Source organism: Schistocerca gregaria, chromosome 3 (genome assembly GCF_023897955.1).
Source record: "Schistocerca gregaria isolate iqSchGreg1 chromosome 3, iqSchGreg1.2, whole genome shotgun sequence".
NCBI classification, from domain to species: domain Eukaryota; kingdom Metazoa; phylum Arthropoda; class Insecta; order Orthoptera; family Acrididae; genus Schistocerca; species Schistocerca gregaria.
Window position 1 is genome coordinate 693530803 of NC_064922.1, and position 27002 is coordinate 693557804.

Genomic DNA, 27002 nt, shown 5'->3' on the forward strand with positions numbered 1-27002 from the left:
ACGTACACCTTCTAGAGCACGTTGGGTGGCACGGGATACATGCGGACGTGCATTGTCCTGTTGGAACAGCAAGTTCCCTTGCCGGTCTAGGAATGGTAGAACGATGGGTTCGATGACGGTTTGGATGTACCGTGCACTATTCAGTGTCCCCTCGACGATCACCAGAGGTGTATGGCCAGTGTAGGAGATCGCTCCCCACACCATGATGCCGGGTGTTGGCCCTGTGTGCCTCCGTCGTTTGCAGTCCTGATTGTGGCACTCACCTGCACGGCGCCAAACACGCATACGACCATCATTGACTCCAAGGCAGAAGCGACTCTCATCACTGAAGACTACACGTCTCCATTCGTCCCTCCATTCACGCCTGTCGCGACACCACTGGAGGCGGGCTGCACGATGTTGGGGCGTGAGCGGAAGACGGCCTAACGGTGTGCGGGACCGTAGCCCAGCTTCATGGAGACGGTTGCGAATGGTCCTCGCCGATACCCCAGGAGCAACAGTGTCCCTAATTTGCTGGGAAGTGGCGGTGCGGTCCCCTACGGCACTGCGTAGGATCCTACGGTCTTGGCGTGCATCCGTGCGTCGCTGCGGTCCGGTCCCAGGTCGACGGGCACGTGCACCTTCCGCCGACCACTGGCGACAACATCGATGTACTGTGGAGACCTCACGCCCCACGTGTTGAGCAATTCGGCGGTACGTCCATCCGGCCTCCCGCATGCCCACTATACGCCCTCGCTCAAAGTCCGTCAACTGCACATACGGTTCACGTCCACGCTGTCGCGGCATGCTACCAGTGTTAAAGACTGCGATGGAGCTCCGTATGCCACGGCAAACTGGCTGACACTGACGGCGGCGGTGCACAAATGCTGCGCAGCTAGCGCCATTCGACGGCCAACACCGCGGTTCCTGGTGTGTCCGCTGTGCCGTGCGTGTGATCATTGCTTGTACAGCCCTCTCGCAGTGTCCGGAGCAAGTATGGCGGGTCTGACACACCGGTGTCAATGTGTTCTTTTTTCCATTTCCAGGAGTGTATATATTGAATGGAAGAGACAAAGACTACATCCCTGTCTTACATTCTTTTCAATCCGACAAATGCGTTCTTGGTCTTCCACACTTATTATTGCATCTTGTTTCTGGATCATATTGTATATTAACCTCCGTTCGCTCCTCCACCCTCATGTAGTGTACCAACACAGTATAGCAACCTAGGGATGAGAGTCACTCCAGTATACGAGAATGAGGACCAGACTTTAAACAGCATCCAATGGTATGGCCCACTACGGTGGCATAGAGTCACGTTTCCGTTCTATTGCAGTGTGCTTTTCGAACTGTCTTAGGTACAAACAGCAGATCCAGTGTCAGGAGGCAATAGTTCCGTAAATTTCAGCCTACACAAGAGTGGATATATGACTAAAGAAGAGCACATTCGCGAATAGTATTGAAATACTAATCCATTGGCTGTGAGTAGAACCATGTAATCACCAAGTGGCTACAATGAGGTGTGTGAACTGAGCTGATCTCCAGAGTACGAAGTAGACAGACTAAAAGTGGATCAAACGAAAGAATATCAGTAACATAAAACGATCCCAGTCAAGAAACGCTGAGATAATCGTATAGTGAGCAATGTTAAGAGCTATGAGCGCTGCCCGAACCTCTTCTGGACGCGACGCCTCACAGTCATATTCTTTACTGTTTTTTCTTTTGTCACTCGGAGGATACGATGTTCTCCCATACATCGCCGGTCATCGGGGCTCATTTCGAAGCGAGACATCATTGAAAACAATACTGTTCCAGACAATGAGATGCAGACGTGTCTGGAGATGCCCTGTACAGTAGTGGGATACCAACGTGAGCGTCGCTCAAATACGGCCCGACAATCAGGGGTGATGGTGTGCCATCTCTTTTCACAGCAAGTTCCCTTTGGTTGTCACCTGCGGCTCCCTTTCAGCAGAGCGGTACGTCGACGATATTCTACGCCTCATTTGTTGGCCTTCATGGCAAGCTGTCCCGGACTTCATTTCAGAAGGACAGTTCCCGCCCAATCACGCCCAGAGTTTCTGCAGCTTGTCTTCCTGCTTGCCAAACCCTGCTTTGGCTAGCGAGGTTGCCGGATCTCTCTCCAACTGAGAATGTTTGTAGTATTATGATCAGGCTGCTCCAACCAGCTCAGGATTTTGATGGTCTTTAGTGCCAATTAGACAGGATTTCGCATGATATGCGTCAGGAGCAAATCGAACAACTCTATCTACATAAGATCCAGGGTCAAACGCCAACTGACTTGCTCAATTTGTGAAGCTTTTTGTCTTGAACAAATCATCCGATTTTTCTGAAATAATAATCATTTCTTTGTCCGTTCACCTCGTCTAGCGATTTCCGTCCTATTCTGGTAATTTCTTCGTGATGTGTCGTTTTATTTTTATTTTTTGGTCTTAGAATGTACTAAGAACCATCTACATACCTTCATGTTTGATGTCTTCACCGACGGCGATGATATCTTCCAGCAGGATAACAGTCCGTGTCCGAGATCATAACCATGCTACACGGGTTGGAGGAACTCGATAGTGGATTCAAGTTGATGTTTTGGCTACCTAATTCGCCTAATCTGAACGATGCGTTTCGGTTTAAGGAAGTTGCGTGACCTGTGCAAAAGCATCTGGTGCCACAAACCTTTGTAAACCTGTGAAGTTGAATCCATGCCACAATGATTCACTGCTGTATTATATTCCAAAAGGGGCAGAAACGGCTACGAGGAGCACACAGTGTGGATGCCTTGGGGCCTCATTCAACATCTTAAAGAGGCTGTTCATGCAGCCATTGAGGGTACAGTGTGCAACCAACTGCCGATTGTGGTGCATGTTGGATCAAATGATGCCTGTCGTACTTGGATCATTCCAGCGACTGGCAAAGAGGATTGAGAAGACCCGCCTTGCGCACAGTGTTTCAACGAAGCTCACAATTTGTAGCACTGTGCCCAGAAGTGGTCAGTCGAGTGGTTGGACTGAACTAGTGACTTCGAAGGTTCTGTGACAAGGTAGGCTGCGACTTCCTGGACTTGCGCCATAGAGCGGAGAACTGTAGGGTCCCCGTAAGTGGGTCAGGTATGCGCTACTGCCAGGCTGTTGCCCGGGTAGCTGACTGTGTGCCTCGCACAGTTGAGAGTACCAAAATCGTAGAGGTTAACTTCCGAAGCATTCGCAACAAAGTACCGGAGCTCGAAGTGCTTCTGGAAAGCAGTGAAACTCACATAATACTAGGTAAAGAAAGCTGGTTGAAACCTAAAATTGATAGCATTTAGATTTTTCGGGAAAAATTAATTGTATATCAATAGGCTAATGGGAAATGGAAGTGGCGTATTTGTTACGGTACAAGAGATTTATATCCATTAGGATAGAAATGAAAGCTGCATCTGAGAATGTTTGGGTAAGACACAGTATCAGAAGTGGGTACAAAATGATATTTGTATCCTTCTGTCGTTCACCAGACTGATCTCCTGGTGTAACAGAAAACCGTAGGGGAAACTTCAGTTCGCTTATACTCGTACGTACGTTCCCCAATCATACTGTAATCATTGGTGGAGACTTTAATCATCCAACAGTTACCCGGGAAAATTAGAGTTCTATTAGTGGTGGTAATGATAAGACATTCTGTGAAACGTTAGGAAAGCGCCTAGAACAGATAGTGCGGAACCCCACTCATTATGGAAATATATTGGACCTAACGGCAACAGACAGAGCTGACCTTTTTAAGGATGTCTACAACGAAACTGGTACCATAGACCATAGCGCAGTTGTGGCAACACTAATTACCAAAGAATTAAGGACAACTAAAGTAAGCAGAGCGATATATACACTACTGGCCATTAAAATTGCTACACCAGGAAGAAATGCAGATGATAAACGGGTATTCATTGGACAAATATATTATACTAGAACTGACATGTGATTACATTTTCACGCAATTTGGATGCATAGATCCTGAGAAATCAGTAACCAGAACAACAACCTCAGGCCGTAATAACGGCCTTGATACGCCTGGGAATTGAGTCAAACAGAGTTTGGATGGCGTGTACAGGTACAGCTGCCCATGAAGCTTCAACACGATACCACGATTCATCAAGAGTAGTGACTGGTCACGAGCCAGTTGCTCGGCCACCATTGACCAGACGTTTTCAATTGGTGAGAGATCTGGAGAATGTGCTGGACAGGGCAGCAGTCGAAAATTTTCTGTATCCAGGCCCATACAGGACCTGCAACATGCGGTCGTACATTATCCTGCTGAAATGTAGGGTTTCGCAGGAATCGAATGAAGAGCAGAGCCACGGGTCGGAACACATCTGAAATGTAACGTCCACTGTTCAAAGTGCCGTTAATGCGAACAAGAGGTGACCGAGACGTGTAAACAGTGGCATCCCATACAATGACGCCGGGTGATAGGCCAGTATGGCGATGACGAATACACGCTTTCAACGTGCGTTCACCGCGATATCGCCAAACACGGAGGCAACCATCATGATACTGTTAACAGAACCTGGATTCATCCGAAAAAATTACGCTTTGCCATTCGTGCACCCAGGTTCGTCGTTGAGTACACCATCGCAGGCGCTCCTGCACGTGAGGCAGCGTCAAGGGTAATCGCAGCCATGGTCTCCGAGCTGATAGTCCAAGCTGCTGCAAACGTCGTCGAACTGTTCGTGCAGATGGTTGTTGTCTTGCAAACGTTCTTATCTGTTAACTCAGGGATCGAGACGTGGCGGCACGATCCGTTATAACCATGCAGATAAGATGCCTGTGTTCTCGACTGCTAGTGATACGAGGCCGTTGGGATCCGACACGGCGTTCCATATTACTCTCCTGAACCCACCGATTCCATATTCTGCCAACAGTCATTGGATCTCGACCAACGCGAGCAGCAATGTCGCGATGCGATAAACCGCAATAGCGATAGGCTACAATCCGACCATTATCAAAGTCGGAAACGTGATGGTACACATTGCTCCTTCTTACACGAGGCATCACAACGCAGGCAACGCTGGTCAACTGCTGTTTGTGTATGAGAAATCGGTAGGAAACATTCCTTATGTCAGCACGTTGTAGGGGTCACCAGCGGCGCCAACCTTGTGTAAATGCTCTGAAAAGCAAATCATTTGCATATCACTGCATCTTCTTCCTGTCGGTTAAATTTCGCGTCTGTAGCACGTCATCTTCGTGGTGTAGCAATATTAATGGCCAGTAGTGTATGTTTAGTAAAGCAGAAAGGTATATCTGTTTAGCAAACTAGATAAAAAATCAGTAGTGCCATATCTCAATGAGAAACTTGAAACTTTCAGTACACGGCAGGAGCATGTATCCAGCAGAACAGTCAATCATGGGAGAGACACTCCATGGTATACAGTCATTGTAAATAAACTACTAAAGAAACGGAGACTACTGCATAATAGATGTAGAACAGAGCCCAGGATTATAGATACAGAGATGCTGAATAAAGCTCGTTTGGCTGTCAAGAGAGCAATGCGTGACGTCTTCAGTGAGTGCAACTGTAGAAGAAAATTGCCAAATGACATTTCACAAAACCCAAAGAAATTCTGGTTGTATGTAAAGACTCTTAGTGCCACTAAGGTTAATGTACAATCCCTGGTGAATGAGACAGGAACCGAAATTAAGGGCTGCAAAGCGGAAATGCTTAAGTCTGTTTTCAAAAGTTCTTTTAGAAAGGAAAATGCAAGAGAATTGCCACAATTTATCCTCGTACCACTGAGAAGATGAGTGAAATCAGTACTAGTGTTAGTGCTATTAAGAAACAGCTGAAATCGTCAAAATTGAACAAAGTTGTACGGCCCCATTGGAATCCCTATAAGATTCTGCACTGAATTTGCGGCTGAGTTAGGACCCTCTTTGAAGTATAATCTATTGTAGATCCGTCGAACAAAAAAACCGAGCTCAGTAGTCAGAAGAAAGCACAGCACATACTCATCTACAAAATGGCACTAAAAGTGATCCACAAAACCACCGTCCAATATCCTTGACATCGATTTGTTGTAGAATCTTAGAACATATTCTGAGCTCACACATAATGAGGTATCTTGAACAGAATGACTTCCTCCATGCCACGCAGTATCGATTCCGAAAACACCCATCATGTGAAATTAAAGGCGAAGTTTTCTCACATGACATAGGAAAGCCTTGGATCAAGGTAGTCAGATGCAGCATCCTTTGATTTCCGAGAAACATATGACTCAGTGTCACACCCACTCTTATTATCAAAAGTTCGATCAAACGGGGCAGAAAATGAAATTTTTGACTGGATTAAGAACTTTTGGTAGAAAGAACGCAGCATCTATCTTGGATGGAGAGTCATCATCAGACATAGAAGTAGCTTTGGGTGTGCCCGAGGGAAGTGTGTCAGAATCCTTGCTGTTCATGATGTGTGTTAATGACCTTGCGGACAATATTAGTAGTATCCTAAGACTTTTTGCAGACGAGCAGTAGTCTCTAATAAAGTTGTGTGTGAAAGAAGCTGCATAAATATTAAGCCCGATCTTAATAAGGTTTAAAAGTGGTGCAAAGATTGGCAAATTGATTTAAACGTTTAGAAATTTAGAATCGTGCAGTTTAGAAAACGGAAAAACCTAGTAATCTTCAATATCAGTAAGTCACAGCTGGAATCGGTCAGGTCATACAAATACCTGGGTGTAACACTTTGTAGTGATACGGAATGATCACTTAGTCCTGGGTAAAGCAGATGTAACACCTCGATTTAGTGGTAGAATACTGGGAAAGCGCAATACCTCTACAAAGGAGATTGCTTACAAATCACTCTTGCAACCCGTCCTAGAATACTGCTCAAGTGCATGTGACCCGTACCAGATGGGACTAACACGGGATGTTGAACGTATGTAGAAGAGGGCAGCACTAATGGTCATTAGTTTGTTTGACCCGAGGTAAAATGTTACAGAGGTGCTGAAGACCCTGAACTGGCAGACTCGAAGATCGACTTAAGCAGTCCCGACAAAGTCTCCTAACAAAGTTTCAAGAACCGAGTTTAAAAAATGATTCTGCGAATATACTACAAGTCCCTACGTATCGCTCACATAGAGATCTTGAGGACAAGATTAGAATAACTACAGCACGCAGAGAGGTATTCAAGTAGTCATTCTTACGTGAATGGTACGGGAAGAACCCCTAACCATTGGTACAATGGAACGTAGCCTCTGCCATGCACTTTACGGTAGTTCGCAAAGTATACATGTAGCTGCAGATGACGTAATGTTTTATATGCCCCATGTAAGGTTGTGCCGGAGTGGGAAAAACTGCTGTGGTTCATTGGTCAATAGTACTGCATTACACATTTAAGCAAAGGCAAAGCCTTGGTGCGAAGCAAAACTTGATCGAAATCAAAATGACCGAACAAGGTCTCGAAGTGCTTAGCACACTGGATTCGCATTTGGGGGAACGTCGTTATCTATCCGAGTCCGACCACTCTGATTGACGTTTTCCGTATTTCCCGAAATCGCTCCAGGTGAAAATTGAGATGGTTCCTTTAAAAAGGGCAAGGCTAATTTCCTTCCTAATCCTTGAAAGAATTTGAACGCGAGCTCCGCCTGTCATGATCTCTATGTCGACGGGGCATTAAACCATAAACTTCCGCCCTTCCTACCTTTCTTCGAAGCAAAATGATAATAATGAGAACTCTATGACTCTATGAGAAGCGGTCAGTGAATTCGACTGTAAAATTTTGCTTATCGATCTGGCGAATAATGTCAAGAAGTTTTGTCTTAGGTAACACAGCAAACGGATCAAAACTGTCTGTTCAATCCCTCTGTGAACTCACTAGGACCTAAACTGAATATGACAGAACGGCAAAATACTGAATTCGATCTTCTGAAACTGTTTTAGCACGGAAGACCGTATTATGGCTGCTTCTTTCAGCCGCTGTGCGAAGCCCAAAATACCAGAAACTGAGATAAGTCATTGTGGAATGGAAAGTCAACTAAAATCATTCAACAATGGAAAGACATTACAAGCAGATTATATGCCTGTGAGATTCTATACAGGATATGCGAAAGAACTCCCACTCTAGTAGCGTTCTGTCGTAGATCGCGGGAGCAACGAGGATATCAAGCTACTGAAATAAAAAACACAGGCCATCCCATTTTCAAGCAGGATCTTCGGACAAATGCAGTTAATTGTAGGTTATTATCGCTGACGGAAGTCTGCTGTAAAATTATGGAACATGTTTTACGCTCCACGTTACGACGTCTTTGGACAACGAAAATCTCCTTAATAAAAACCAACAGTTTTCCTCCAACAGCCATTCTGCGAAACTGAGCTTGCCGTGTTAGGCCACGAGATCCAGAGTGCCGAAGAAAACGGCGCCCAAGTTTTACGCCGTGTTGGTCGACTTTAGGAAGAGAATAGATGCAATTCCGCACTGTCATTTAGTGAGTACAATAGAGGGTTACCAAGTATCGGACCTGCTTTATGACTGGATTCGGAACTCCCCACTAGATAAAACAGAACAAGTTTTTCTCAAAGAACGATAATTTTCTCGAGTATCCCAAATCGACCAGTTACTGTTTACATTACACAGGGTGATTCTAAATGACTGGGATAAAAAGAAAGTATTTCTGTGATTATAAAAATGACCTTAGCTCAGAAAGTCATATACACACCGACGGTTTATGTATCAAAGTGTAGGTTGTTAACAATGAAACAATGGAAAGTCGTCGTTGTTCTTCGTCGCTGACGTCAGTATTCAAAATTGTCGCATCCGCGATAGGAAAGACATGTTGTGCCATAGAATACTCAAAAACATCACCAATAATCGTTCTTCAAAGGCAGTTTCGGGCCAAGCTTGCTAAAGTGGCATTATGTATAATACAATAAATTGAATAAAGATTAAAAAAAAATAAGAAAAGTGGCATCAAACCTTCACAGCGTTGCGAGGTAGGCAAATAAATTCGAGTTGACAGGATGAGTATGCCAGGAAAAAAACCACAGAATGGTTATGTGTCGAGAATGGAGTGATGTAAAACATTCGCACGATCTACGAAAGAAGCCCCAGAAAATTCAAAAATACTGTCAGCAGAGAAATGAATGAGCCAGAATCAACAGTGTGCCGTGTGTTGCGCAAGAGTCTGCAGGATTCAAATGTTACAGGAGCGAAAACCAGCCGATAAACCAAAATTGAGACAACTGCGCATTGATTTTCAAACAAGGCTGCAAGTGGATGGTTTCGCAGGCATGGTTGTGTTCTCTGACGAAGCCACATTCCATTTACGTGCCAGAGTGAGCAAGCATAAGTTGAGAAAATGCGGTACATAGAACCAGCTTGCCTCTCTGGAACATGAACGTCATTCTCCGATACTTAATGTTCTCTGCACCATAACCAACTGCAGATTGTTTCGTCCTTTCTTCTGCATAGAATATTCCGTTACAGGCGTAACCTATTTCGATATGCTTTTTCTCTGGTTGTTGTCGCAGTCGATAAAAGAGGAACATGACTTGATTCTAACCTCGTACGCAGTCGCCTCAACGAACATCTTCCACAACACATGTACCCTTCACTTTGTGGCCACCCAGGTTGCCTGACCTTACACCACTGATGTTTTCTTTTGGGACGTGTGGAGGACATGGTTTACGTACTCTCATTTCCACAGGATATACAACAGATAAGGCTCGTTAACTCCACTGATCGCGCTACATTGGAACGTGTCTGACAGGATATACACTGCCGGATGGACATATGGCGTACCACAAATGGAGCCCAAATTGAACATCTTTGAATGTCCATAGGAACTGAGACACTTAACCTTTGAGTCCATATGTGTATTTCTAAAATAAAATCATTACTGTAGTCACAAGGATAATTTAGTTTTGTCACATTAATTTTGAATCCCCTGTATGTTAATAGTCAGGTGGATGACGTCAAATCTTTGTGACGCTGTTCTCACACGACGCTGTTGTCCATGAGAAGTTTGGAACGCCAGAATACATAGCGAAGAGCAGGAAAACCCCTCGAGGATTGAAGATTGCTACAAGGAATGGCGGTTTATCCTGAACCTAAATAAATTAGCATGTTGCGAATAAAGAGACAAAAAATTGGATTGTGATTTGGTTACGTTATTGGAGATCAATCATTGCAAAAGCTATGAAACGTGCAATATCTAGGAATAACCGACTGGTACGACCTTCAGTCTAATGATCAGATAAAACAAATCGTAGGAAAATCAGATACAGACTAGGACTCATTGGGAGTAGCTTAAGAAAATGTAATTCGTCTACGTAAGAAGTGATTTACTAAGTACTCGCTTGACCGCTTCTTAAGTACTACTCAAAGGTCTGGGACTCTAATCATGTCGGATTACTAGAAGAGACAGGTAAGACCCAAGAAAAGAGGAGCATTTCGTCACGGTACGGAGGTGCTCAATAAACTGCATTGGCAGACGCTAGAGAAGACGTTTGTGACTGAAATTTGGTGGGTTATTGCAAGAAGATCACGACAAGTAAATTATACAAATCAGAACCCATGTGGAGTGTTGTAGACTGTTGCTCTTCCCACGCAGACTTCCCCGAGTGCAACAGAGGCAGGAGGGAAACGACACAATTGCTGTCTGACACGGACCGTAAGCCTGCCTTCCATTAAAAAGTGGTGTGATATGCCGTATAGTTGCCCCTATTAACTGCTGTTAAAATCTGTGGGAGTCGTCGGTGACCCTTTTCTTCAAGACGCCAGTGCACACAGCAAATAGCCATGGCAACAGTGCTTTCCTCTGAACCAGGGAACCTGCGTTACATTCTAGACTGAGTGGCTATGATGAAACGTGCCGATATCTCTGGTATTGCTCTTCCTGTGGATAACAGTCACGGTGATGTTCAATACTAAGGCTGACGTTGCAGAGTCATTCCGTTAATGTCGCCTCTGTGGGAATCCAGAGTGAAATGAAAGTTGGGTTTATGCCCATCTTTTTATGTACTGGTATTTAAATGAAGTTATCAGGTTTTCTATAATCGCGGTAATGGCAACCCACAGGAGTTATTCATATTTCAAGAAAAGACCGCTGAACTATTAAACTGACACGATACTGTATGTTAAGTTCATTTTTTATGATACTCTGACCATGGACTACGCCCTAAAAACGTAAATAAGAGCTTTAACAAAAAGTGGACAGTTGTTATTAACGGCCAGAAAGACGCAATAAGAACGTCAATATTCATGTAATTTTTACAGACATCCTGGGCGACTTCATGTTGCAAGTTGTACCCTTTAGTATCGCCATGTTCTGCAACCGAGGGGCAAGAGCAAAAGCAACATTTTGAGCTAATGTCGCCTTGATCTTCTCTTTCATCGCAACTATTTCATGGTGGAATTTGTTTCGACGAAAGCCATATAGGTCCAAAGAAATATCCGATAGAAAATCTTGTTCTTCTACAAAAGTAGACTAGTCCCTTGTAATTTCTACAAAAGCCGGACAAGTCTAGGATTCGTATGTTAACTACTCTCATCTTGCTGGACTGCTTACAACGAGAGGAGCCTCATTCAGATAATTGCAGACAAAGAAGGACGTCGTAATCATTCGGCTGCATTTTCAAGTTGCAAATTGAAGGTAGGGATATTCCAATTTGTAAAGAAGCATTCCTTAGCTTTCATGGAAGAACCAAGCACTGACTGTATACAATCAAGAATAATATCGTATTTTATAGGCAGTCTCCAAAAGATAAAGAGAGCAAAAATTGTATCTGAGCCGGTTCAGCTGATTGAATGTTATATAAAGTCCTGCAAAATAATACAATCGCATTGCTCTCTGCTTGATAACCCAAATCAAATACACCTGAAAAAAATACTTGACCATAACCGATACGCATATTTAATTTTACACAAGTACCACATTATTGTTGTTGTTGTGGTCTTCAGACCTGAGACTTGTTTGATGCAGCTCTCCATGCTACTCTATCCAGTGCAAGCTGCTTCATCTCCCAGTACGTACTGCAGCCTACATCCTTCTGAATCTGTTTAGTGTATTCATCTCTAGGTTTCCCTCTACGATTTTTACCCTCCACGCTGAACTCCAATACTAAATTGGTGATCCCTTGATGCCTCAGAACATATCCTACCAACTGAACCCTTCTTCTAGTCAAGTTGTGCCACAAACTCCTCTTCTCCCCAATTCTATTCAATACCTCCACATTAGTTATGTGATCTGCCTATCTAATCTTCAGCATTCTCCTGTAGCATCACATTTCCAAAGCTTCTATTCTCTTCTTGTCCAAACTATTTATCGTCCATGTTTAATTTCCATACATGGCTACACTCCATACGAATACTTTTAGAAACGACTTCCTGACGCTTAAATCCATACTCGATGTTAGCAAACTTCTCTTCTTCAGAAAAGCTTTCCTTGCCATAGCCAGTCTACATTTTTTATCCTCTCTACTACGACCATCATCAGTTATTTTTCTCCCCAAATAGCAGCTCCTTTACTACTTTAAGTGTCTCATTTCCTAATCTAATACCCTCAGCATCACCCGAGTTAACTTGACTACATTCCATTATCCTCGTTTTGCTTTTGTTGATGTTCATATTATATCCTCCTTTCAAGACACGGTCCATTGCGTTCAACTGCTCTTCAAAGTCCTTTGCTGTCTATGACAGAATTACAATGTCATCGGCGAACATTAAAGTGTTTATTTCTTCTTCATGGATTTTAATACTTACTCCGAATTTTTCCATTGTAACCTTTACGGCTTGCTCAATATACAGATTGAATAACATCGGGGATAGGCTAAAACCCTGTCTCACTCCGTTCCCAACCACTGCTTCCTTTTCATGTCCCTCGACTCTTATAACTGCCAGCTGGTTTCTGTACAAATTGTAAATAGCCTTTCGCTCTCTGTATTGTACCCCTGATACCTTCAGAATTTGAAAGAGAGTATTCCAGTCAAGATTGTCAAAAGCTTTATCTGAGTCTACAAATGCTAGAAACGTAGGTTTGCCTTTCCTTAATCTTTCTCCTAAGATAAGTCGTAGGGTCAGTATTACCTCCCGTGTTCCAATATTTCTACGGAATCCAAACTGCTCTTCCCCTCGGTCGGCTTCTACCAGTTTTTCCATTGGTCTGTAAAGAATTCACGTTAGTATTTTGCAGCCGTGGCTTTATAAACTGATAGTTCGGTAATTTTCACATCTGTCAACACCTGCTTTCTTTGGGATTGGAATTATTATATTCTTCTTGAAATCTGAGGGTATTTCGCCTGTCTCATACATTTTGCTCGCCAGATGGTAGAGTTTCGTCAGGACTGTTTCTCCCAAGGCTGTCATTGGTTTTAATGGAATGTTGTCTACTCCCGGGGCTTTGTTTCGACTTAGGTCTTCCAGTGCTCTGTCAAACTCTTGACGCAGTATCATATCTCCCATTTCATCTTCATCTACATCCTCTTCCATTTCCATAATGTTGCCCTCAAGTACATCGCCCTTGTATAGACCCTCTATATGCTCCCTCCACCTTTCTACTTTCCCTTCTTTGCTTAGAACAGGTTTTCCATCTGAGCTCTTGATATTCATACAAACGGTTCTCTTTTCTCCAAAGGTCTCTTTAATTTTCCTGTAGGCAGTATCTATCTTACCCCTACTGAGATAAGCCTCTACATCCTTACATTTGTCCTCTAGCTATCCCTGCTTAGCCATTTTGCACTTCCTGTCGATCTCATTTTTGAGAAGTTTGTTTTCCTTTTTGCCTGCTGCATTTACTGCATTTTTATATTTTCTTCTTTCATCAATTCAATATTTCTTCTGTTACCCAAGGATTTCTAAGAGCCCTCGTCTATTTACCTACTTGATCCTCTGCTGCCTTCACTACTTCATCCCTCAGAGCTACCCATTTTTCTTCTACTATATTTATTTCCCCCATTCCGGTCAATTGTTCCCTTATGCTTTCCTGAAACTCTGTACAACCTCTGGTTTAGTACGTTTATCCAGGTCCCATCTCCTTAAATTCCCGCCTTTTTGCAGTTTCTTCAGTTGTAATCTACAGTTCTTAACCAATAGATTGTGGTCAGAGTCCACATCTGCCCCTGGAAATGTCTTACAATTTAAAACCTGCTTCTTAAATCTCTGTCTTACCATTATATAAACTATATGATACCTTCTAGTATCTCCAGGATTCTTCCATGTATACAACCTCATTTTATGATTCTTGAACCAAGTGTTAGCTATGATTAAGTTATGCTCTGCGCAAAATTATACCAGGCATCTTCCTCTTTCATTTCTTACCCCCAATCCGTATACACCTACTACGTTTCCTTCTCTTCCTTTTCCTACTATCGAATTCCAGTCACCCATGACTATTAAATTTTCGTTTCACTTTACTATGTGAATAATTTCTTTTATCTCATCATACATTTCTTCAGTTTCTTCGTGATCTGCAGAGCTAGTTGGCGTATAAACTTGTACTACTCTAGTAGGCGTGGGCTTCGTGTCTATCTTGGCCACAATAATGCGTTCACTGAGCTGTTTGTAGTAGCTAACCCGCACTCCTATTTTTTTAATTTATTATTAAACCTGCTCCTGCATTACCCCTATTTGATTTTGAATTTATAACCCTGTATTCACCTGAGCAAAGTCTTGTTCCTTCTGCCACCGAACTTCGCTAATTCCCACTATATCTAACTTTAACCTATCCATTTCCCTTTTTAAATTTTTTAATCTACCTGCTCGATTAAGGGATCTGACATTCCACCCTCCGATCCGTAGAACACAAGTTTTCTTTCTCCTGATAACGACGTCCTCTTGAGTAGTCTCCGCCCGGAGATCCGAATGGGGGTCTATTTTACCTACGGAATAATTTACCCAAGAGGACACCATCAACATTTAATCATACAGTAAAGCTGCATGCCCTCGGGAAAAATTACGGCCGTAGTTTGCCCTTGCTTTCAGCCGTTCGCAGCACCAGCACAGCAAGGCCGTTTTGGTTAGTGTTACAAGGCCAGATCAGTCAATCAGCCAGACTGTTGCCCCTGCAACTACTGAAAAGGCTGCTGCCCCTCTTCAGGAACCACACGTTTGTTTGGCCTCTCAACAGATACCCCTCCGCCGAGGTTTGACCTGCGGTATGGCTATCCGTATCGCTGAGGCAGATAAGCCTCCCCACCAACGGCAATGTCTATGTGGTTCAGTATCACATTAACATTCCTTGTAAGAGCTACTGGGCAGTTTATAAAACTTTTAACAAACATTTTCGATATCACAGGTCTCATGCGTCTACTACACGTGATTCACTGAGCGGCAAAATGAAAGCTGAGGAAAGAGATCTTGAGAAGATTCAATTAGTAGCGCAAAAGACATTGCACTTGAAAAGGATAGAAGCTTTTGTGAGATGAAACGAAACTATATTATGAAAGCAAAACATGTGACCAGTAAGAGTACTTAATTTCATTGTATACAAAACTTTCACCTGCCGACCTTGCAGTTATGGCACAATGTCCTTGTGATTTACAGTATAGCTGATGACTTCGTTTCATTTTACCGCTATCTTGAACATGGAGGAAGGAAAGGTCACAATGAAGTCATATCCATGTTTCTGAACTACATAAACAACATTCCATTAGGAAATCGAAGAGATGAGCTTGTTGTGCTTGGTGGTGGGGTGTCTTGGACAGAACAGAAATAAAGTTATGGGTTCACTTCTCGTTCAGTCAAGTGAACATCTTGAAGTTCTACAACAGTATCACATATTTGTTTACAGTATGTGGACACAGCTATTTACCAAATGATCAAGACTTCTCAGTTTTAGGGCATAAGGACCGGAAGACAAAGACTGCGTAAGTTGGGTGAGAAAACTTATTGAAGCCCGTATATTACATCATCTATTCCAACTAAAAAGAATGAGATATGATTTCGTAGACATTAAACGTGCAACTGAGTCATTCTCTTTGAAAATGCCTACATCTCCACTCGATAGCAGCAGGCAAATGAATCGTAATGATGTGAAATATAGGTTTTGTGTAGCATTGCTTTGTCCCAGCGAATATACGTACTGTATCATTGTTAAGGGAAGTCCTACTACGGAACATACTACTTTGGATTTACCTAAGTAGTACAACAAGACTCAGGTATTTTTCCAGCTAAAGCCATAGATCTTTGTAATTAAATGTAGTTAATGGAAGAAGAAAACAGGGATTTCTACAAAGATCTCCTTTATGGTACCCCGGATGAAAATAGTTAAGGCAAAGAAGAAGCTGTAAGTTGATGATGATGATGATGATAATGATGATGATAACAGTGATGGGTGCGAGGATGAATATTAGCTAATTATGGGAAGAACACGAAAAACTAAACCTCTACTTTCAGCTTGTCGTAAAGAAAGTAATATTGTCTTGCCTTCATTGTAATATACTCTCAGCCAATATTTTGAGAAGAGAATGAGTTAGTCCATTGAAAAATATTAGAGTTTTTATTTTTCTGAATTTTCTACAAATACCGGACCAATCCAAAGCAAAAATGTTCCTTAAGAATTAACTGCAGACAGTACACTTGAAAGAGAACGTTAGTGAAAAAGGTGTATCTATTTAACATGCTACGAAGGTCGTTTGGACGTTTTTCCTGCTTCATTTCAAATCGAGGAAGATATTTTTATTCCTAAAAATGCCAATTTTAGACTTGTCCTGTTTTTGTAGTAAACCGCTTAACTGTATTTACGTAAAAACTGATATTTTCTCACTGAAGTACAGAAGTACGTATTCTTTCCCACAGGCAGCCATCCTCGAGAAGCCGGATGACCTCTACGTTTGCGGTGCATCGTTACTCGACGAGAGCTGGGTCCTCACAGCGGCTCACTGCGTCGAGGAATTGTGAGTATCGTCGCATACGCACTAGCTGGAACGCACACACACACACACACACACACACACACACACACACACATACACAAACGCGCGCGTGCAGTGTAGTCACATTAATGTGACCACAGCCTGTGTTGACGTCAACTTGTGATAACCACTCACAGACGGCAGGTGGCAGCACAGCAGTGGAGGGTCTACAAAGTGTATCGTTGGGTGAAAGAAACAGAGCAATGCTTTGCACCACGACGATTCTGATGGCTGTCTAGAGGACAATTGCTAAACGCCAAGACAACCACACAGTCATGTTCACAAATTCTCCAACGGTAGGACAAGCAACGCGTGCTGCGCCTTCAAACATTCAGACACTTTGTCAGTCCGGTGAAGAGGCTGAGCGACCAGGACGATGACGGCGTGGAAACAGTGCAGTCGTTGTCGTAATGCAGAAGCGGATCGATTTATCTGACGTCCAAAAGGACAAGATAATTGACTTTCGGGCCAAGGGTGAAAGCATTTCCTAAGCGACAAAGCTTGTAAACCGTTTGCGTGCTGCTGTGGTTAAAGCATACAGTGCTTGGTAAAATGGCGGCATACAAAACCGGAGCCGAGACTACTGTGGTTCACCACGGGTCAGTATAACAGTGGTAAACGATGGCTGCAGAGATGTATACGAATAGAAGTGCATCTGTTGAGCAACTGACCGCCCAGATGAACCAAGGGGCAACCAAATGAGTCTCTTCAAGGACCGTTTGGCGAACGTTGCTGCGATGGGCATCTTCAGCAGCCCCATGGCTCATGCACCCACGCTGACTGCTGTTCATCGGCGACGAAGGCTTTAACTCCACTGAGTGGCGAAATACGGACTTTTCAGATGAATTACATTTTATGGTCCATCCGTTGGTGTGTACGGCGTGGAGTTTCTGAGTATACGTCCTTCATGCATTATTGTCTGGAGGGTCTTTTCGTGGCATTCCCTGAATGATCGTGTCATTCTGGGAGATACAATGGACCGACACAGGTACGCATCTATCCTTTTGGAACATTTCCACCCCTACACGCAGTTTTTTTCTCGGCGCGATGGAATCTACCAGTACGACAACTGCAATGTGACACACAGCTCACAGTGCACGTGCGAAAGACACCAGGATCGTACTCACCTAGTCAACAAACTCCCCTCGGATTTAAAGCAATCTAAAATCTAAGGAATCACCCACATCGGGCAGTTAATGCCATGGGTCCTCAACCGAGAAATCTAGCGCAGCTGGCCACAGCTCTGGAATCAGCATGGATCCACATGCCAGTCGGTACCTTCCAGAACATCATTGACTCTTGTAGGAACTATCCAACTACCCACTGTTGGAGTGCTGACATTAAAGTTTACAAATAGCCTGCGTAAACCAGTTGTGTTGGCCACTGCAGATATGTATATACGGATCGTGTTAACCCCTTCAGCATCAACTACAGCCTGAATATAGCACACTGAAACGCCGAGACTAGTAGCTACACAATAAATAATATTCTAAGGACGGCTGTAGGCGTTTCATTTTCTTACAGTAATGAACGGCGGTGGTGCCCAAGACCTCTAGCCAAAATGATGGACATACAAAAATCATTGACTCTGTTCCTTCATGTCCGCACTGCAAAAGGTGGAAGATACCTACAGACCAACCATATGAAACGTTACTCGGGCTTCAGTTTTGTCTCCTGTTGCTTAGTTGATCTTTAGTGCAGTTCATGATAAAGAACTTAAAAAAGTAAATAGCAGAAATAAAGTCTGCTTATAGTATAGCTCGGAGCCCCCCTCCCCATGTGCTAATCGATGAAATAATATTCAAAAATAATAGTCACCACGGAAAGACAGAACAATGGGCCACCGTAATTAGTGGCTGGCCTCAGATACGCTGGCTACGCTGCGTCTCAGGAGCCAACACAAAAATCTGTTGCATATCCCCAATGCATTAATTTAATTGAAGTCTTAAAAAGTTCAGGCAGGAATTGCTAGTCTAATTATGCCCCTACTGAGAGTAGTTTAGATTTTACAGAAAGAACTGGTTTATCATTTTCAGACGCAATAGATGAAATTAAAGTTCATAATTTACTAATTAAATCAACGTCCTGCTTAAGGTTTATATGCAATGGTATCGAATCACGATAAACCCTGTAAAACTTTCCCCAGAAATATTAACGGTCAACCAGCGCCGCTTCAGAATACAAGTCCCATACTGTCTAACCGCAAAAAATATACTGAGTCCACATGACTTTGTTCCAAACGAAAATTATTCTAAGTTCGCTTGTGCACAAAAATATTCTATGACCAAATCACAAGATGAACGAAACTACAACAGGATCTATGTTCACACCAGTTGTCGGACGTGAACATTTCGTAGTTCACTCCAGTAGAAAAGTATTCTACTTTCGTGCCAACGACAGTGCACGAAAATTTTACAAGTCCTAGGTGAAAAACTTAGGAACATTTAGCCACCCGCGAAATGCGACTGTCTCGCCGCTCATCAGACCACCACAGACCTTGCCTCACCAAGGCTCTAACCACGACTGTCCCTTTTAAAATGGCCGCCGCTCTAGTAAACATTCGTACTTATGTGAATCAAAAGAAATACTCTGTAGTATCTTAAAATACTAAAAACTATAATTTTCAGATGTAAGGGAGAGGGCCACACCTGGGTACCGAAAATATTGATAAAAACAGCCTGGTTCCTATCACGGTAATTAAATAGGGGAGCTCAAGTCATGGTATAAAAAACACACCCAAAACATCAACCCGGAACTTCAACCTTCATTTGTTCAAACAAATTTTGGGCTTGCAGCCGGTGGCCGCTAAATTCATTGCACGGTACTTCAACTAGACACCTGCCAGTCATCTTTAGGTGAAACATCGAAGACTGATGACGGCTTTTTGCGTTTTCTTTATTGTTATTTAAATTCTCCACAACAGGGGCCGGATGGCACCGGACAAAAACCGCTCTTCAGCCAAAGGTAACTAAACCTGTTAACTAAACCTGTATTTATAATGGCTAAAACATATAAAAGATGATGTAAAATATATATAGGTGGACGATAGCGACGATTTTTACATTAAAACATATGACAATAAACAAAGATTTGTAAAATACACGTAATGAAAATGGTGATGGTTTCTAAAGCACGTTTGAAGAATTTACATTACAGTTAAAATACAGTAACTCTTGAACCAGAACGATGCCATCGTGTAATGGTGATGCAAGGTGACACACGAAGAAATTGTCACGGTGAGGTGCGATAATGAATGTGACTATGGGGCCATGTAAGACAAAAACTTGCTCCGTTGCATCCTACAAAGCTCTCTGCGAGTATTCCGAACATGTGTCAAAATCCAACTTAACAGACGTACCACACTTCACGGTGGCAGAGCCCTCGCTGATGGAACCGTGGAATTACCGCTCGCCTCGGCCGCTGGCGCCCAGTGTCGTCTTAGATTGGAAGGAATCGTGGAGATGATGGGGGTTCCACGCACTGTCCAACTGGTGGCCGCTATCACAGTTCATCACGTTTTCCACCAGGCGTATTTCCATGAGTTCTCTACTAATGGAGTCCCAAAAAGTTGTAGCTGTGGTGAGAATCACCGTTCTATCATACCCCAATGCATGTCCAATGCAAATTTAGCGTTCAGCAATAGCGGACTTGCTAGGTTGCAAAAGGGGAGTGCAACGTTGATGTTCAGTGCAGCATTTTTCACAGAGCATGTGGTCTGTTCTGTGTAAGCCATACCACACTGACAAGGTATTTTGTAAATTCCAGCCCTCCGCAAAAACAAGTCGTCCTTCACCGGTCTTTAAACGACTACAATCTTAGATGGTGGACGGAAATCCACTTTCACCTGAAATGTACAGAGTCTTCTTGCTATTTTAAGCAAAATTTTGCCCACAAAAGGAAGAAAAGCTAAAAGATTTTGCTGCGTATTCTTCTCTTCATCCAATTCTTGATTCTTAATTTTAACTGACTGTGTCCTGTTAATTTGCTGGGTAGAATATCCAGCTGTCTGTACATGGGCGAGCTCTTTAGGTAAACTATCTAGATCTCAGAGCTTTTAAGCACGCTTGTAGTTGTAGTTTGCGACGGGTGATGACAACTTGACGTTTACAAATAAAAATCAGTATGAGTGGGCTTATGATAAACCATCATTCTCTCGTCTAACCAAGGCATCCAAGAAAGGCAGACCACCATCTTTATCTATTTCGATGGTGAACCGAATGTTGTTCTGAATGGAGCTGAAAAATTCTATCAACATATTTTCGCCATGACGCCACACTATAAAAGTATCATCATATATCTCCAAAATATAGAAGGTGTAAGAGCGCCTTATTCAAGCGCTCTGTCCTTGAAGTCCTCAATCAAGAGGTTGGCCACCAATGGAGATAGAGGACTGCTCATGCCGCCTCCGGTCTGTTCAAACTACTGATTTTTGTTTGGAAACGTCTAATTGTTGCCACGCGTCGCAAAATATGAGCGTGCTGAAAACGTACACAGAGCTCACTCTGTCTCAGATGGTAACACGGTTCCACCAGTGGGGGTGCTACCGTCGTGAGTGTGCCCAGTTCGTCATCTTGAACTTTTACTAATGCGAAGAATACTCGCAGCGCGCGATATATGGGGCGGGACGGAGCAAGTCGTCGTCAACATTGGATGGTTCACCTGAAGATGACTTGCAGGTGGCCAGTCGATATATTATGCAATGAATTAAACGGCTCCCAGTCCTAAATTCGTTTGAACGTTCAATTCTCCGGGAAAATTTAAAATTCACTACACCAATCATACTCTGAGGGGCTAAAAACAATTGGCTGTCGATTCATTCGATCCCTTATATCATTTACAAGCAGAAAAAATCGGGTATCGTACCACAATACACGCTTCGACCAGTTACTGCCCAGTTTACGTAATGTTTGACCCTTTGAGGACCTGCAGATTTATACACCTCTCTCAGAAGTAGTCTTTTGCGAGATAATCGACTCCAGATGCGCATCACATATCATTCTCTTCGCTGTGTCCACTTGGAGATTGACCCGCATTCAGTGACAGCACAAATTATTTTTTGGTTTGAACAACTCGCTCATTGTATGGGCGTGACACTGCTCCCCGACCCCTGTCGTTTGGAATGTGTGTATTGGAACTGTTATTACATTATGTTAGATGGCTGCGAGTGGCACACCGTTCCCTGTAGGCACACTGGACGGTCTGGGCTGATCGGAAAACAGGGGAACGAGATTCAGGGTGGAGTGCACGAACACACCTAAACACGACAGCTCATTTCTGCCATTCTGTCGCCACACCTCATTGCACTTCCATTTATCACTTGCGTCAGCGGCAGAAAGTTACATGACTACTTAGTATCAGTTCTACACCATCTGTTACTCTCTAAAGCCGCCAGTGTGTCCTTTTAGTGCCTAACATTGTGTCCGGTGAGCCTCTGTAAGGGGCGATCAAAAAGTTCTCGTTCGAAGGCTGTTCAGAAGAGAATCGATGCGTCATCGGACAAAATCATGTGTGGTTGAGACAATCATTTCACTGACGCACCAGGTTGAAGGTACTCGTTCGGTAAAACATCGTGTGTTGCCGAATGAAAAAGTCCATACCTGCCTACTCCACATCCTTATCCGACAGGAAGCGTCGGCCATTCAAGGTCTTTTTTAGGGGAACGAAGGCTTCATAATCGCATGGCTGGATGTCAGAACTATAGGGCGGGTGCTAGAGTGTCTCTCACTTGATTTAGCGTAACTTGTGCGTCGTGATACTTGCGATATGGGTACGGGCTTCATCACGAAGCAGCAGCACCCCTTCGTGCACCATCCACTTCGGTGATTTTCGACGTGCATGCTGCTTCACACACGTTCTTCGTTCTCCGAAGTATTCCTGCCGGTGTTTGTCCTTCAGCAGCAGAGGAAAAAATAACAGCACGTTGGTCCTCTGTGGACGCATTTGGTAATAACGTCGCCACAGTTCGGGTTTCTACATTTACCGCACTCACGTCGGTGACACTAATCTGTTGCCTATGTGTTGGTGCTTCTATACCCTCATCGGAATAACGCTACGTTGCATGTACACTGTAGCAAAGCCTTCAAACGAAAACTTTTTGATCGTCCCTTACACATATTAATTCTGAAGTTTCTGTCATTGTTTAAGTAATCATTTGAAAGTGCCCGTTTTTAATAAAAACATGGCCTGTCATCACCGTGCACTCAAGGAAGTTCCCACATAATCAGTCTACAGAGTGTTTTTAGGTTCGAAACCCTGTTCGACAGATGATGACACACAGCACTCGTCAGCGATATCGATCCGTATTTGAATCACTACTTGTGAAGACTGACATTTCGATATTGTCGGTTGGTGCAACACAGGCGTCATATACTGACAAAAATAACTTATCCGATCCTAGAGAGCCACAAAGTCACAAACTATTAACTTCACGGTACCAAGTAATTTATGACCACCTTTTGAAAATATCCTAATGTAGTTAATTATTTTACACTTTAAAATCTTGAAAAACATATTTATTCTTTTTAATGGTTTTTATCTACCAGATTCCGCAGAGGTTTTAAATTTTTCAGTCAAACTTAACCCAAAAATTTACGCCTTAGATTTAAATGTCGCTTTGCCAATGAATGTCATACTCAATATTTTCAGGCTCTGGCCCTTATTAACACTTCAGTATCTCTTTAAATAGTATGTTGTGAGTAAAATTCAGCAGCAATTAACGAACTTTGCATTTATTTAATTTTTTAACCGTGCACGTAAAGTACCCCCCTCCCCCCCAATCCCCCTCCAGGTTACCGAAAGAGCGTTGATACTGCTAAGAGTGTGTCAACAGATATTTTCAGGTTATGGATCCTACTTACACATTTGTATTGCTAGATTTAAGCCAAAATTTTGAAACGTGACTCAGTGATGCGAGTAAAAGGTATACCAAAACATCCGACAGGTTGTGTCCCACCGTTCGTGACGTACAGAACATTGATACAAGATGTGCTGTTCTCGCATGGAAGTACAAGGTACGGAACGTTTACCCTTTCTGTGGATCAGGCCGTTCGACATGGCTTGTGGTTACGCTTCTTGTGCCCTTTGTAGGTCAGCAGTGGCCCCTGTGGGAAATCTTAGGGCTTCCGTTGTTCGGCCTAGAGAGTCTCAAGGATGTTCAGTTGAATATAAGAAGAGAGAGCGAGCGGGCTAATCACTCTAGGCACTTAATTGTCCATTCTTCATCGCTGTGTGTTGCTCATCCTCGATCATCAGATTAACTCAAACGTCCACTGGAGGGCACCTTTCGTAAAAGTCACCGCTTTGTCATCACCTCTGCGAAACATACACAGACGCACAAATACTTCTGACAGGATTCTAACACCGCCCTGTTTCCTCCCAGCACAGTACCGGCCACAGCACTTGAATCATTTGTGAAACACCCTTGCAGTGTCTTCTAGTATTCAAGTACAGAACTATGTCGTATCACCTACCCCGTTTCTAAAATTATTAGTGACTTGTCTTTTGAAGTAATGGATACTTATTTACCACTTATTGGATCCCTGTGCACCACTAAACTCTGACAATTTAATAACTGTAGATATTGACAAGTTCTATGTTCAAATGGTTCAAATCGCCTGGAGCACTATGCGACTTAACTTCTGAGGTCATCAGTCGCCTAGAACTTAGAACTAATTAAACCTAACTAACCTAAGGACATCACATACATCCATGCCCGAGGCAGGATTCGAACCTGCGACCGTAGTGGTCGCTCGGTCCAGACTGTAGCGTCTAGAACTGCACGGCCACTCCAGCCGGCAGTTCTACGTCCCGCCCCGAAAATATTACTGTATCCTCTCTTTCATCCTTAACTCAACTATTGTCTTTTTCTATAATTTTTGCGTTATAGTTACTTCATAGGAGAGACGAGATAAGTGTACAACTATTTTTCTTCAAAAACGGTCGGTACTTGTTTCTTCGTATCAAAGCGTATTAGAAAACCATTAATAACGAAGCGCCCAAAATGAATTTCACACTGCCTCAAATCTACAAATAAAAGAACTAAATAAATAAAAAAGAAACTGGAAGAACTGTAATCGACTATGGTTCTTGGAAGAGGATGATGGCCCAAGAATAACTAGTTTATCAAAACTGTATATGTTTTATTTGGAAAGCTTTTCAGCATTTTATGTCGACTCAACTATATAATCAAAACAGTCTTCCTGTCACAGATGTCAAGTTCGGATGCATCACTTCTGAGAAACAAAAATGCCTGGTACAGTACGTGTGACGATGTAGAAAGATAATCTGCTCTGGTGCTCAGCTTTTGATTTGTAAGACTATTTATGTTTGCTTTACGTAAGACAAAACCCCTAGGCCTGATTTATCAAGGGAAATTAACTGAATAAATAGATTGTATGGATGCTGTTATGGTCATTTGATAGTAGTGGTGTGCACTTAAGCAAGCCGGTGGTAGCGCAGCTCACCGTGACTTCGTACACTATAACAATTGACAGTCCTGCCAATAGCGTCACGCTGCAACATCTGTCTTTAGGGTATGGTTTGCGGTGCGCACAGAACATTTAGTATTATTTTCATTTTAGTTTAGGAATAGAGAACGTACGTAGTATCATCAGTGTTCGTTGTGGGTGTCGTAAGCAAATACGTGAAAGCAATGGTACTCACAGCGTATGCAGGGAGGGCATAATGAAACCAGGCCGGGAAATATTTCATGCATCTTAAGAAAGGTAAGCCAACTTATATCATCTGCCGCGGAGCAGATGACGAACAGATGACGTATGTAGGCTTGCCTATCCCAAAGTGCATGGTTTACTGAGGTGACAAAAGTCATCGGATTCCGCCTGTTATTGTACTGGACCTCCTTTTGCCCGGCATAGTGCACCACCTTGGTGTAGCAAGGACTCAACAAGTCGTTTGAAATCCCCTGCAGAAATTTTGAGTCATGCTACCTCTTTGTCTGTCGATAATTCCGAAAGTGTTGCCGGTACAGGACTTTGGGCATGAACTGTCTTCTCGATTATGTCCCATAAATGTTCGAGTGTATCAATTTCGGGCGATCTGGGTGAACGGATCATTCGATCCAATTGTCCAGAATGTTCTCCAAACCAATCGTGAACGATTGTAGTCCGGTGACATGGCGCAGTGTCATCCATAAAATTACCATCCTTATTTGCGGACACGATTGGCTGAAAATGGTCTCCAGATAGCCGAAAACAACAATTATCTGTCAATAATTGATTTAGTTGGACCACAAGACCCAGTCCACTGCATATAAACACAGCTATCACTATTATGGAGCCACCACCAACTTGCACAGTCTCTTGTTAAGAACATTGGCCCATGACTTCGTGAGATCTGCACCATATTGGAACCCTACCAACAGCTCTTACCAACTGAAATCGGGACTCACCCGACCAGGCCACAGTTTTTCGGTAGTCTAGGGTCCAACTGATATGGTCACGAGCCCAGGAGAGGCGCTGCAGGCAATGTCGTGATGTTAGCGTCTGTCGTCTTAACGGATACGTTCGTCGTACCTGCCACATTGTTTTCTGGGGCTATTTCAAGCCGTGTTGCTTGTCTGTTTGCACTGAAACCTTACGCAAATTCATCTGCTCTTGGTCGTTTAGTGAAGGCCGTCGCCACTGCCTTCTCCGTGCTGAGGGGTAATGCTTGAAATTTGCTGTTCTTGGTACACTCTTGACACTTTGGATCTCGGAATATTGAATTGCCTAACGATTTCCGAAATGGAATGTCTCATGCGTCTAGCACCAAACACCATTCCTCGTTCAAGTTCTGTTCATTCCTACTGTGCGCCCATAATCTCGTCAGACACCTCTTGACATAAATCACTTTAATACAAAGACAGCTCCGCTAAGGGCACTGCCTTATATACCTTGTGTACGGAATATGACCGCCGTCTGTATATGTACATACCGCAATCCCATGGCTTTTGCCACCTCAGTGTATATTCCCGTGGTTAGTTTTACTTTGCTTACCCGGTATGTTGTTCATCTAAAGCTCAGAAGCAGAAACAATGACCCTTTGCGCCGCTCATCCCAGCTTTGCTAGTTAACAGTATAGGCAACGGTTGGCGAGGCTGTGTCTGTCTGCGCAGAATGAGTAACGCACCATCCGCTTTCTTACTGC

General features: G+C 43.3%; 1 protein-coding gene across 1 annotated transcript in view; it reads left to right on the forward strand.

Annotated features, from left to right (window-relative positions):
* LOC126355093 (chymotrypsinogen 2-like) overlaps window positions 1–27002 on the forward strand; it is a 417116-nt gene that overhangs the window by 351436 nt on the left and 38678 nt on the right. The window contains exon 5 of the mRNA XM_050005289.1: window positions 16744–16841. Coding sequence (XP_049861246.1) covers window positions 16744–16841 — 98 coding nt within the window. The remainder of the gene's footprint in view (window positions 1–16743; window positions 16842–27002) is intronic.